This window comes from Meriones unguiculatus, chromosome 7 (assembly GCF_030254825.1).
Source record: "Meriones unguiculatus strain TT.TT164.6M chromosome 7, Bangor_MerUng_6.1, whole genome shotgun sequence".
Taxonomy (NCBI): domain Eukaryota; kingdom Metazoa; phylum Chordata; class Mammalia; order Rodentia; family Muridae; genus Meriones; species Meriones unguiculatus.
In genome coordinates, this window is record NC_083355.1 from 72,035,918 (window position 1) to 72,048,947 (window position 13,030).

At 39.0% G+C, this 13,030-nt stretch overlaps 1 protein-coding gene across 2 annotated transcripts; it reads left to right on the forward strand.

The window, feature by feature from the left end:
* Window positions 1-1,642: 1,642 nt before the first annotated feature.
* C7H14orf28 (chromosome 7 C14orf28 homolog) lies at window positions 1,643-10,616 on the forward strand. Of its 2 annotated transcripts, XM_060387562.1 has the most exons (6): window positions 1,686-1,780; window positions 4,175-4,345; window positions 4,750-5,274; window positions 6,843-6,932; window positions 8,055-8,189; window positions 8,756-10,616. In XM_060387562.1, exons 2-6 carry the CDS (start codon window positions 4,338-4,340, stop codon window positions 8,937-8,939), a joined length of 942 nt encoding a protein of 313 aa, XP_060243545.1. In that variant the 5' UTR covers window positions 1,686-1,780; window positions 4,175-4,337; the 3' UTR covers window positions 8,940-10,616. The 2 variants fall into 2 exon arrangements, with proteins under 2 accessions (XP_021519941.1, XP_060243545.1); XM_021664266.2 differs by lacking the exon at window positions 4,175-4,345 and having other exon boundaries at window positions 1,643-1,780.
* Window positions 10,617-13,030: the final 2,414 nt, after the last annotated feature.

Sequence of the window (13,030 nt, forward strand, 5' to 3'; positions counted from 1 at the left end):
ACATAAATAAATCACGCAAGGGTGATGTACATGTTCATGTGTGTCTTCACATAGGTATACATGTGTCAAAACTTGTCAAATGGTGCACTTTAAATATGTTCCATATGTCAGTTATACCTGGATAAGGAGAGCAGAAATCTGTTAAGTAGCCTCAAAGACATTTGGGAATGATGTAAGTATGCAAGGAACCCATACTTGCTTCCCCTTAGCTGGTCTTCACATACATTAATGATACATTTTGCTGTTTTCCACCCGCCACCATCTGTTAGCTTTTAAGAAAAGAATGAACCACTTAGTGTAAATTGAACTCAACGTCTTGAAGAGATTGTGAATTAAATATATAATCAATATTTACAACTATTTTAAAGGGGTGTTCTTTTATCAAGGTAAGTTTAACATCACGTGAACCTTTTCAACACAATTTGTCTAAACTCTCACGGTATCAGTAATTCTTCCCTGTAAAATACAGTGAGAAACTACAAAAGCCAGAAAATTAAAAAAAACAAAAAAAACAAAAAAAAAAACTGCTTTGTAGGAATTGCTAGTTAGCTATCGTCTTTTTTTCTCCCTTTGCTTAGAGAACTATTTTGCCTAGCCTGCATGCCTCCATCTAGAGAGATTTGTGTGAAAGGTCCATGCACAGCCTTGCATTAGATTTATATCGTTCAAGAAGGCATCCAACCTCCTCAGGCCCAGCCTGTCATGGACTGGCATTTCGCTCTCCATATCTTCCATCCTGTATTCTAGAGTCTTTTTTTCTGAGATTGGATGGAATAATCTCAACATCCTCTCCAGTTCTGGTTGAGAATGGGTACAGGGCCACACAGAGCCTTAACTCTTCAAAGATTAAAAAGATCCTAAAGAAAATGAGTCGTGGGGTAAAGCCACAAACTCTAGAATTAAACATTTTCAACTTGAGCCTCCTTTCTGTCACTACTGTGTGGAAACTTAATCCCTAACTTTTGAGCACTACAGTGGGGCTTAAGCTGTCTACTTGTAAAATAGCATTCCCTTCCATTGTAGAATACTGCATGGCGGCTAATCTTAAACAATATTTAAGGTACCAATTCAAATTTTTTTCATATACATATATTTCAAACATATATACATTTAAATTAATATCTCACATAGTTATAATGTACTGAGAAAAAAAAAAAAAGGAGCTTTCTCTTTTGAGTTAAGGATTCCATAGACCTAGACTCAAACTACAATCAAGACCGGTCCCAAATCGATACTAACGTCAAAAGGCCAAGCCCCTCTAGCCTGGACAGTAGCGGCTCAGGGAAAGCCCAGCCCATTTCCGGCTGCCCCACCCACCCTGTCAAGCTGGGACCCCGCCCCTCTGAGCGAGGACCCGCCCTCCTACACCTGATCCCGGCTTCGATTGGGCCAGCCTGAAGACTGTACACAGAGCCGACACGCGCACGCAGGGCGGGGCCTCCGCGCCTGCGCAGGAGCGCGGCCGGCGGCTGGCCTGGCCGGGCCGGGGGGGAGGGGGCGGCCCGCGGAATCCTGCTCCGTAACAAGCGACGCGCCGCGCCCCGCGGTCCCGGCTGCGTGGGCCGCTCGGGTGGGGCTGGGCGCTGCGGCTGCGGTGGCTCCCGCCGCGGCGGGCGCGATGGAGGCCGTGCCGGAGCCCCGCACGCTCGCCGGGGGCGGCCGAGGCAGCCGGAGGGGCTGGTAGATGCGGCGGCCGCGGCGGCGGCGGCCCGGGCTCTCCATGAGCGAGCGGCGGCGGCGACGGGTGCGGTGGCACCGGCGTTCTTCGGTCCCGCGGGAGGTAGGCACGGAGGAGCAGCCCGAGGCCCCGAGGCCCGGTCTCCGCGGCGGGAGGGTGGGCGTGGCCGCGCGGGCGCGGACCCCCGGGCGCAGATCCCGAGACCGTCGGGAGTGCGGTGTTCCGTGGCCACGACAGGTGGTCGAGTCCTCAGGGCGATGCACTGTGACCCCGGGGTCTCACGGCTCGGGAAAGGGGTCATGTTGGTGGAGAAACTGCGGTTGGGGAGTTTCCCAGGCTCAGCCCAACTGAAGGCGCTGGGATGGAGGCAGGTAAGAGCCCGCCCAGCACGCTGACAGCTGTCAGTGCCAGAAACTCCCATCGCTCACTCCTGTGTTCTCAGTTTTACTGCAGTTTGCATTTGAACAACTGGCCAACTTATTGCTGGAACTTTAAGTGTCCTCGACGTCTTCCAGTCTAAAGTTAGATTAGTGTCCTATATATTCATGGGTTCTGAGCGTTGCATACTATAGCCATTGCGTTTCAGAGCTGAGATTACTCTTCATTTAATCACATCCAAGAGATAATTTGAACAGAAACACCAAGGATTTAGTCTTTCTTTCCAATGTAACATTTTATAATATTCAGGAATACAAACTCAAGCTCCTAAACCTAATTAAAGAGATAAAAAGTGAGATCATGAAAAGTTTCCCGTTCTAAAATTACTTGAATACCTTAGGATTTTAAAAAACTATAAGTGAAACTGGTCAATTTATATTAAGAGATGTGTTTCCGTGGCTTTCAGATTTGCCATATTTTGTTAATCAAAATGATTGATGAGAGAACACTCATATTTCAAACTAAATATAGTACTAAATAATTTAGAATGCAATACCTTGTCTCAAGTGGAAAACGGTGTACACGTGTTTAACATACAACTGAATTTGCTAGTACCACAGAATAGTTTTGAACTTAATTTTGGACATAGAACTCCAGTTTATAGATAGGTTTCTGTTGTATTTAGGATGTGATTTTGAAAAGTTGGTCAAAATGGGAGGCTGACTTTGGCCATTTTGTTCTCTGTTTTTATTGCTCAGATACATCCCCTTCACCCCTTCCTGCAGGGTTTCTCTGTATAGCTTTGGCTGTCTTGAACTCGTTTTGTAGACCAGGCTGGCCTGGAACTCACAGAGTGCCTGCCTCTGCCTAGATATGTCCTATATCCTCTTTTCATAAACTTCTGTGAAAGTAACATATTAGAAAGCAGTACTGTTGCCCAGCATAGTGATGCACTTGTAATCCCAGCGTTTGGGAGGCAGAGACAGGAGGATCGAGGAGGCCAGCCTGGTCTACAAAGCAAGTCCAGGACAGCCAAGGCTGCACAGAGAAACCCTGTCTCAAAACAAATGAACAAGAAAGAGAGAGAGAGAGAGAGAGAGAGAGAGAGAGAGAGAGAGAGAGAAAGAGAGAGAGAGAGAGAGAAAGAAATACTGGCATTTATAGTTATTTTTTTCCCAAATAAAGCAACAGAACTTTTTTACAAAACAATTTTCAACAGGGAACCTTTCTAAAAAAAATTGCTTATGTAACCTACATAGGACACAAACACCTTTATTAAAATAGTGTCAGTTTATGAAAATAAATCTTATTTTAAATAAATTTTAATTTAATAAAAACACTTTATTAAAAACAGTGTTTGGCTGTCTTCAAATTTAGGGGAATGAAAGGTGGCAGTTTAAAGGGGAAGGGCAGTCCAGTGTATTCCCAGAATATGGCAGAGGACAGAATCAGGATATTCATGACATGGCCTCTCGGTAAAATGCAGACCAGCAAAATTCTAGGTTGCAAATAGATATCCCAAAGTGAATAGAAATAGTGTTCTGTTTTTTGAAGTGCTGTGTTCACTTCTCTGTTGTTGTCTTTTTAAGTTAAATGCTGTTAGCCTTCATTGAGAACAACAAATCACGGTGTGCTTGTTTTATAGCATAGATAAACTTTGCAGTATAATTAATATAAAAACCATGAGATGGCTCTTCTGTATTGAAAATATCTGAGAGTGTCATTTCAGTTTCTTAAGTGGAACTGCCTATATTAACAAGGAACTGAAACACAGCTTTTAATTGGGGATGTAGAAAGAGGTTTATATTAGGAATAAAAAGTTTAATACGTATTTTTAGTTTTTATTACCGTGTATTAATTTTACAAAGTGGTAAGCATTTCCCTATGACATTTTCATGACCATACCTTTTAATAACTTTATTTTCATTTAGGATTAGTACAAGATTTTCCTATGTCACGTATAAAAACTAATGTAATTCTACAAAGGTCCATCAGAAGGTCAGAGTATACCTTAAAAGGAGGAATTTGGCTTTTTAAAAAGATTCCTCTAACTTTATATATTCAGGTGTTTTGTTTGTATATATGAATATGCACATTGTACATGCTTTTTGCTCACAGAGGCAAGAAGAGGGAACTGGGCTCCCTGGAACTGGAGTTATGGGCAGTTGTAAGCCTCCACATGGGTGCTGAGAACTGAACCTAAGTCACCTTGCAAGAACAGCAAGTGGTCTTAACCACTGAGCCGTCTTTCCAGCCCCCACATCAATTAAAAACTAAGAAAATGCCTAGGTATCAAAGCTCACTTTTTAAAGATGTTATCTGTGTGCGTGTGCGTGTGCGTGTGTGTGTGTGTCCATGGTTCCACATAGCACAGCATGCTTGTAGAGATCATAAAGCAACTTTGAGAGTCAGTCCTCTTCTCCCATCGCTCTGTGGGTGCCTAGGATCAAACTCAGGTCTCCTGGCTTGAGTGGTACCATCTTGCTGTCCCAGTTTTGGCTTCTTCAGTGATCTTTAAAGAGACCATGCATATTGCCCCACCCCTACAAATGCCTTAGCTTGTCATTGTTGTTGTTTCTTTCACACAAGGGAAAGTAACAATAACAATTTAACTCAATTCTGTAAGTAGATTCATTTTCATTCAAATGTATCTCATTTCTTTCCACATTTTCTTTTGCACTTTTAAAATTCAGGATGAAGACACTGTTTGAAGAGATCAAAGCATCAATTAAAAATAACTATAACCAAGATCGATCATTCTGGAGGCCTGTTCTTCCTTGGGGAGGAGTTTTTACTATCAAAGCTGGCCGCAAAGCAGTATCCTGTACACCCCTCTATGTTGAGATCAGACTGAAAAATACCTGCACCATAGATGGATTCTTGATGTTACTGTATGTCATTCTTAATGAAAATGAAAGTTTCCCTAGGGAACTCTCTCTCCATTTTGGCAGGGAGTTTGTAGACTGTTTTCTTTATTTAATGGACACCTACAGTTTTACAACTGTGAAGCTGCTTTGGATTTGGGACAAGATGGAGAAACAGCAATACAAATCTGAAGTTCATAAAGCTTCCTTAGTAATTGATTTGTTTGGGAATGAGCATGATAATTTTACAAAAAATCTTGAAAATCTCATGTCTACCATTCAAGAGAGTTACTGTTCTAACTGGCGATGCCCGACCCGAGTGCAGGAAGATCAGCAGCGCACAATTAGTATAAAGTAAGTTGTTTTCAATTTTGTTTTGTCACATTTATTTTTTAAACGAGCTTTGCTTAATTATATGTATCTATGGTACAAAACCACCTGATAACTTTTTAGTAGCAAAGAAATAAATTATCCAGTATGTAAAGTGAATAATTCTTGGCCCAAGCTTACTAGATGCTTTATGCCAAAGACTTATCCTTTTAGAGAGTGCTTTAATATTTTGAGTGTTTTATCTTTCAAATGATCCTCTGTCAGGAAGAATACTTCTATGTGAACAAGAAAGCTAAAAATACTCTCTCGTGGCAAGACCAGGATGTATTTATAGACAGAAACTCCAAACTTGGCTTCTCATAACTGGAGAGGATGTGACTGGGAATGTTTGACACTAAGTGGAGAAGGTGCTGGGGACAGCTGACTGGTTTTGGCTTTCAGAGAGAGCACAGACCTCCCAGATAGGAAGTGATGGTAGGGAAAGCCAAGCTGGTAGACCTGGTGGAGTGATGGCAAGCATTAAATCTCAGAGGACCTGAAGGGGAAAGGACGGATGCCAGAGGAAGACCAGCAAATCCAGACAGTGTCAGAGTGAATTTGGCTCTAGTCAGGAAAAAGACAGCCTAATAATAGATTGGAAATGTACATTGTACATACACATGTCACTTATCTTCCTGGATTGCTGATTAGATGGTGTTGACTTGAAATCCATCAGAAATTTTTTTTTCTGTCATAATGGACTAAAGTATTTTTTAAAATTAGTGTTGTCAATTTATAAATTTTTATAACTAATTCTGTGTTAATACTGTTTTGTATTTCTTTAACTTACAGGGCTTTTCATCATACTCTAGAACCCTTTTAAAGCTTTTTTTTTTTATATTCTTAAACTCTGAAGTTTCTAGAGCAGCATTTCTAACAGATGATGCAACTAAAACAGGTCACAGCTGCTAGTGCATTTACTAATCAGCTGCAGTCTGGATTCTGCATCTAACTTTCTACTCATCAGAACTCACCTCAACTGTTGAGAAACTTTTTTTTTTTCTTCAAGACAGGGTTTCCCTGTGTCCCTGGCTGTCCTGAACTCACTTTGTAGACCAGGCTAGACTAGAATTCACAGAGATCCATCCACCTGCCTCTGCCTCCTGAGTTCTGGGATTAAAGGCATGCACCACCACAACTGGCTGGAACTTTTTTTTAGGTTATGGTAGCAACAACTGCATACATCAGGATCAGTTTACAAGAAACTTTATCTATGCATTATTTTTAGATTTCATCTGCCTCTGTAGGATCAGCCTAAAACATAAGGCTCAGGTATGCCCTTGTATGACTGTAAATCCAACATGCAGGGAGTTGAGGCAAAAGTATCATTGTGGTTTGAGGCTATCCTGAGCTACAGAGTTAGTTTCAGACCAGCCTGGGCTAAGGATGAGATTCTGTCTTAAATGAAACAGCCTAAAACCCAAAGATATCAGGGGTTGTAGTCTTCATACCATTCGTTCTGCTTATAATGCGTTGGCTCCTATAATTTATCATTCTAATAATGTATTGAACTGTTAAAGCCATTCTTACCTGCATTTTTACTATTATTGTAGTCCTCCCCAAGAAATTCCACATGGAAACTTGATACGACTGGCTGTGGATGAGTTATTCTGTTCTAAGATTGAACTTTGTGAAGAGCGTGGGTGAGTACATGGTAGACATTTAAAATCAAAGTATTTTCTTTTGTGTTGTAAAGAAATCTAGGTTAATAAGCTCCTTGAAGTTAATACACTTCTGAAACAGCAATACCTAAATATTTAGGTAGCCTGAATAGTTTTTCAGTGTTCCTAGTCCTGTTTAGTATGTCATCATATGTTGTATTTTGTTATCAGATATAAATATAAAATGGTACTATTGCCAGTTGGTGAATACAAAGCAAAAACCTTTTCTCTTTTTCCTCATTGCTGAGTAGGTACAATAAAACCTTGGTTAACCGGAACCTGGCTAATCAGGACCGTCAATTAAATGGACTTTTTTCTGCAATCCTCATTTAGGAGAAAGGTAAATGACAACCAAAAAAACTTACCACATTTAAAAAAGAGTCATAAATATTTATCCCAATCTTTTAGAAATGTCTATGTCCACATTATTTTGTGCATTAGGAGTTAATATTTAGAAGGATGATCTTATAAAACCATAAAAGATCATTAAAGATCTTGATCATAAAAAAAGGAGAGATGGAAGGTACATATGTTAATGATTCTTAAGACCAAGAAAAAAAACCTACATATTTTAGCAACAAGTACTGAAGTAAATGATTTTCTGGTTAACTTAGTATGGTCAGTAATGTTGGCCAACCAGAAGACTGTGCCCTGAGCATTCCGGTTAATCGAGATTTTACTGTAAAACTGTATTTTGATCTGTATGCTTAATATTAATACTAAAAAAAGAGAGAGAAAATTTGCTTCATGTTAATAGAAGATCCTAAACCTAAAAAGGATGCATTCTTCCTCGGTCATTATTGGAACTCCCTTAAAGAGAAAACTGTATGTATAAGTAGAAGCTATTACAATGGTTTAACAGATTCATGCTTTTATAACTCTTAATATAAACATTCAACTGTTCCGGGAGTTGTTAAAGCATCACTTCTAGTATAGAGAACCCTAAAAATCTTCAGAATTAGGAAAATAAGGCAATAAAACAGTCATCTCATTACTCACTATAATAGAATAAGTGTGCTTGCTAGAAAATTAACTACAGTTCAGAAATATTGTAAAGCAGTTTGTCCCATGTATAATAATGGTCATAGCCAATGTTCATTTTAGGTGTGGTGGCTTAAGAGAATTTTCCCAACGAGTTTTCTGCCACGGGGCACCCCCTTTTGTTGTGCTAAATATGCAGCATTGGAAACCTGAAGATCTGGCATATGTCCCCTATTACTTGGATTTATCTGATCACAAGTAGGTACTTTTTGTTTGTTGTTTTACAAAACTAGAAAAAAAAAAGTAGTCCACCGTAATTTTGACTAGCCGTTAAGAAGATATTGTTAGCTGAACAAGGTGGTGCATACCTTCCCCCTAACACTCTGCATTCAGAGACAGGAGTGAGCTTGTTACATACAGGGAGCTCTGGGCCAGTCAGAGCTACACGCAGTGAGACCCTGTCTAACAACAACAACAACAACAAGAAAAAGGGTGATGATACACAGTATGTTAAAAAGTCAAGGCTTTTCAGCTTTCTGGAGCAGAGTCCACTCTGAGGAAGCCAGATGCTAGCAGCATGTATAAGCAATTAAGGGCTTGACTATAGAACAGGGCTGTGTTCAAACCCTAGGCCTGCCTCTTACAATATCTATGTAGCCTTGGAATTATGCCCACTATACACATCAGTTGTCTTATTGATAAATCAGAAATGATAGTATATATCTATAAAGGTAAATCCGTTTTAAAAAAATAACTTCAGGACTGCTTATCATAAAAATGAAATCTGATCATTTTTGTTGTACATTGCTGTTACACATTTGTAGGTATCTGCTGGAAGGTGCCACTTTATTTAACAAAGAGGAACATCATTATTCTGCAGCTTTCCAGATTGATGGACATTGGATGCACTATGATGGCCTCAGAAATGTGAATTTAATTTTGTTAAATAAACCCCCAGAGTTTCTCCTCTTGTCATCATTGGTTTATATTCGAGCAACAGAGAAATAAATATAGACTGATGCTGAATTAAACTGTTCTCCAGCTTGCCCATGCTCCCCTAGATGAAGGGCTTTTGTTCTGTGTATACTTGGTATCCAAGGCAACAGTTCAACTATACTAGTTTCAGAGATGTATTTTTCATTGTTTGCCCCAGGTAAATGTTTTATATGGATGATCTATGCAAAAATGTATTTTTAAAAGTATTTTCTGGGTTATTTTTATACAAGCATATGTTATGTTCAAATAAAATGTATCTTGTGGCCTTTGTATTTTTTTATTTATATATACCTCAACAGTTTTTACAGTTCTATCCTTAAATCCAAGAAAATACTTTCTTGTTTCAATTCTAAATTTTCTGTTTTAGATATTTGAGTAAAGCCTAGGATAAAAGTCAGTATTTGGGTTATCTGACTATTTCTTTGCCTTACCTCCAAAGTGCACTGCATTGGATTTAGTAGGATTTGAATGGATGGCTTAAGGATGGCTTATTTTTCCAATTGTGTAGTTTGTTTTACCCTTTGCTAATTTCCTTGTGGCAATTAAAAAATATGAATTTTTTTAGATTAAACCATTTTTTTGTAGTAGAAGGTTATAGTAACTATTTCCTAAATTGTAAACCCACCAGTGTGTGTCAAGCATTAAGTAAGCTGCTGATGTTAGTTAATGTAAGCATTCCAAATAAATTACATAACAATCCTAGATATCTTACTAAATTAATGAAAATTATCCACTAAGTTATTTTGCAGACAAGGCAACTATCAAAAATATTAGGTAACTGGATATTTACCAGTGTTGGACTAACAATAGAAATGTATTATATATTTAAGAGGGAAATGGGGTACCTAATAATATTTCTTGTAGTTGAGTTTCTTATTGGCACAGAGAAAAAGATATCTTTGAAAAAGTTAACATCTGGCTCTCTTGAAACTGCTCATTGACATTAAGAGGCTTGAGTTTGTAATGCCACAGATGCCAAGCCTAAGCAGTTGACAGAATTTCAGGTTTTGTTATAAGTGACCTGCAGTCACCCATCATTTTGCAATTTAAAGAGAAAATATTTTAAAGCAAGAATACCTGATAAACTATCTTTAATTTTAGTGTTTACATTACAGTAAAATAACATTGTTTGTGTTTGGAGTTGAGATCAGGTGCAGTCTATCTGAAGACTTTTCATGACAACAGAGTTCACTGCCGAATACCAAACTGCTAAGGGTTTCATTATGGACCTTCTATTGCTGTGGTGCCATGTTCAGACAACTTGCTGTAAGGATGGGTAAATGAGGGTGGCATCTTGCTGACACTGTCTCACTTTCAGTATTATGAAATTATTTTTACTACAAAATAAGAATTTAGTTTTTTTTTTCTAAATCAATAAGGGTTTATTTAAAAAGTTTTCCAAATATGGTAAATGGGATTTGATTTACAGCTTTTCTAGTAACAATGTATTGCATGAATCAAGCTACACAAAACACAGATCTTAGCATATGCATACAAAAATGGTATGGTTACATTATTAATGACTGAGTTATTCTCAGTGCAGACTCTTCAGGAAATTGCACTTTATTTGGGATATTAGTTTATTGCAAGATGACTTACCTACCTCACAGGGTTGTTGTGAGGGTTAAGATGTTAAAAGTTTTGACTACCTTGAACATGCTAATAAACATTTCTACCTCTTGTGTATAAGCAGTCTCCCAGATTTTGTCTTCAAATTTTTTTCAAATTTAAAAAATTATTTAGGTAGTGTCCATATTACTAAAGAAAATTAGTAGTAGCTCATTTCACTAATGTGTGGTGGGATTTAATTATGGCTTCTGAGCCCTGATTGGTTGGTGATGAAGGACAGGTTACTACCATATGCACTGGCTTCTAGAGAAGAAATTACCCCTTTCTGGCAAACAGTGAATAAAGTCGACTGTAATAAACTAGAGTATGTATAGAATGTGTTGGTGGTGAAGGAGCATTTTCTTCTTAAAACACCCTTTGAGAAATCAGCCAGGAGAGAGAGAGAGAGAGAGAGAGAGAGAGAGAGAGAGAGAGAGAGAGAAATATTTAATCAAAATCCACAAACTACCACTTAAAGAAGAAGTAGTTGTAAAGGCTTGGCTACACTTGGTGGATTGGTGTGAGCAGTGTTGCCCTCCAACTTGTGCTGATCTTAGCTTTAGTTTTCTCAGAGTGGTTTTTATGCATGTGTATTGCTATGTAGTGTGTGTACATGTGTGTTTTCACGTGTGTGTGTTAGCTTGTGTGCAGGCACGGAAGAACAAGGTTGTGTGTGTGGCATGAACGTTTGTGTACGCATGTTAGCTTTTGTGCAGTACAAGTGTATTTGTGTTTGCACATGTGTATGTGTGCACATGTTAGCTTATGTGTGTACAGAATGCTGCTTAGACACTTGACTGTGGCTTTTGCTTAACTTGGAATTTTGCCCGATTTTCAATAATGTGTAAAGCATTGAAGCTAAAACACATGAAGAGGAAAAATAATTTCTGTGTTCAGTGATGATTATTTTATAGATTATTATTTTATATATAGTCTTTCTAAAAGACTACATGGCCGGCTATGTAGAACTGAAGAGAACCCAGAAGAACGGGGATAAAGGGCCTTGAAATAATCGACTGGAAGCTGGCACTGTTGTCAGTTATCCTGGCTGAGAGAACGCTAAGAGGATAGGGAAAGTTAGAATATCTCTGAAGCTGGACATACAGTTCAGTGGCAGATCACAGTCTTGGCATATCAGTGGCCCCAGATTGCCCTGAATCAAAATGTCAGGTGACTGTCTCAACTCTGTTCATTAAAAATTATTGCAGCAAGCACTCAACCACTAAGCCATCTCTCCAGACCCTCAACTGCATTCTTGGTGAGAGCAACTCAGAGTTGGAAGTTGGAGCTCACTAGCATAGCCCAAATTATTTAAATCATATTGTACATGAAATAAAATATATAATCTGTATTTGAAAGAAAGTACATACTAAAATATTAACATTGTGTGGTTTTTTTTTGGTTAAGCGATTGTTTCATAAATTCTGCTTCTTAGATTAAAAGACATACAGAGAACTCACATAACTCAGAAACCACTGTAACATGTCAGCCCCATTGTGCACAAATCAGGAAGGAAGATGTAAAAGAGCAATGTAAACCATATTCTGCAGTCCTTTGTGAAAATGAAAAGAGATGGTTCAGATCCACTGCTCCACTTGCTCACCCAGAAGAACAGAGACGTGCTGCTGTAGCAGAACCTCACTAAACCTCTTGGGTTCTTTTGTAAAACTGGTAGATCTCTCATCTGTGGGCAGCTGATGGTGACGGATAAATGGGTTACAGGGATCTGAAATAATGGGATGCCAAGAAACTCTTTGAGGCCATAGTAGTATGTAAGGCCAGGAATGAAACCATATGCTGTGAGGAAACTGTACATCAGTTCAAGTGAGCTTTGATATCCAGGCTTTTTCTTAGTTTTTAATAGAGATGGAGCTTCCCTGTTCCTATCATGCCCCTTCAACTATTATTAACCACATTTTGCTAATGTCAGGTCCTAAGAAAACTCAATATCCAAACTTCAAAAGGCAGTGCCTATGTCTAGAAATGACAGCCTTGGATTAATTCAAGCTGGACTATAGAAGGATTTCTGGCAGCTCAATAAAAACCAGCGCCCCCTCCCCTCAGCTGCTCATCCTCTTTATAACCCACTATTGTTTCTTCCCTCTCTTGCTATTCTTGGGATTTTTCTCTCTTGCTATTCCTGCTATTCTTTTTTCTGCTTCCCCACCCTAGCCATGTCCACTGTATTTTGTTGTTGTTTGGTTGGTTTTGTTTTTCTATGCCTTTTTCAGATGCCTCTGAATATTTTCTCTCTCTTATCAACAACAAATACTTTCCTCCAGTTGAACAGCTATTTTGGCAGTTTCTTTATAGCACCCATTCAAATACAGCTAATTCTACTTTTTTTTTTATTCTTACATATTACATCCTGACTGCAGGGCCCCCCACTCCTTCCTCCTCTTCTCCCAGTCCTTCCCTTCCACCACCCTTCTCCTCCATCTCTCTTCAGAAAAGAGAAAGCCTCCCAGGGATATCAATCAAACATGTCATAATAT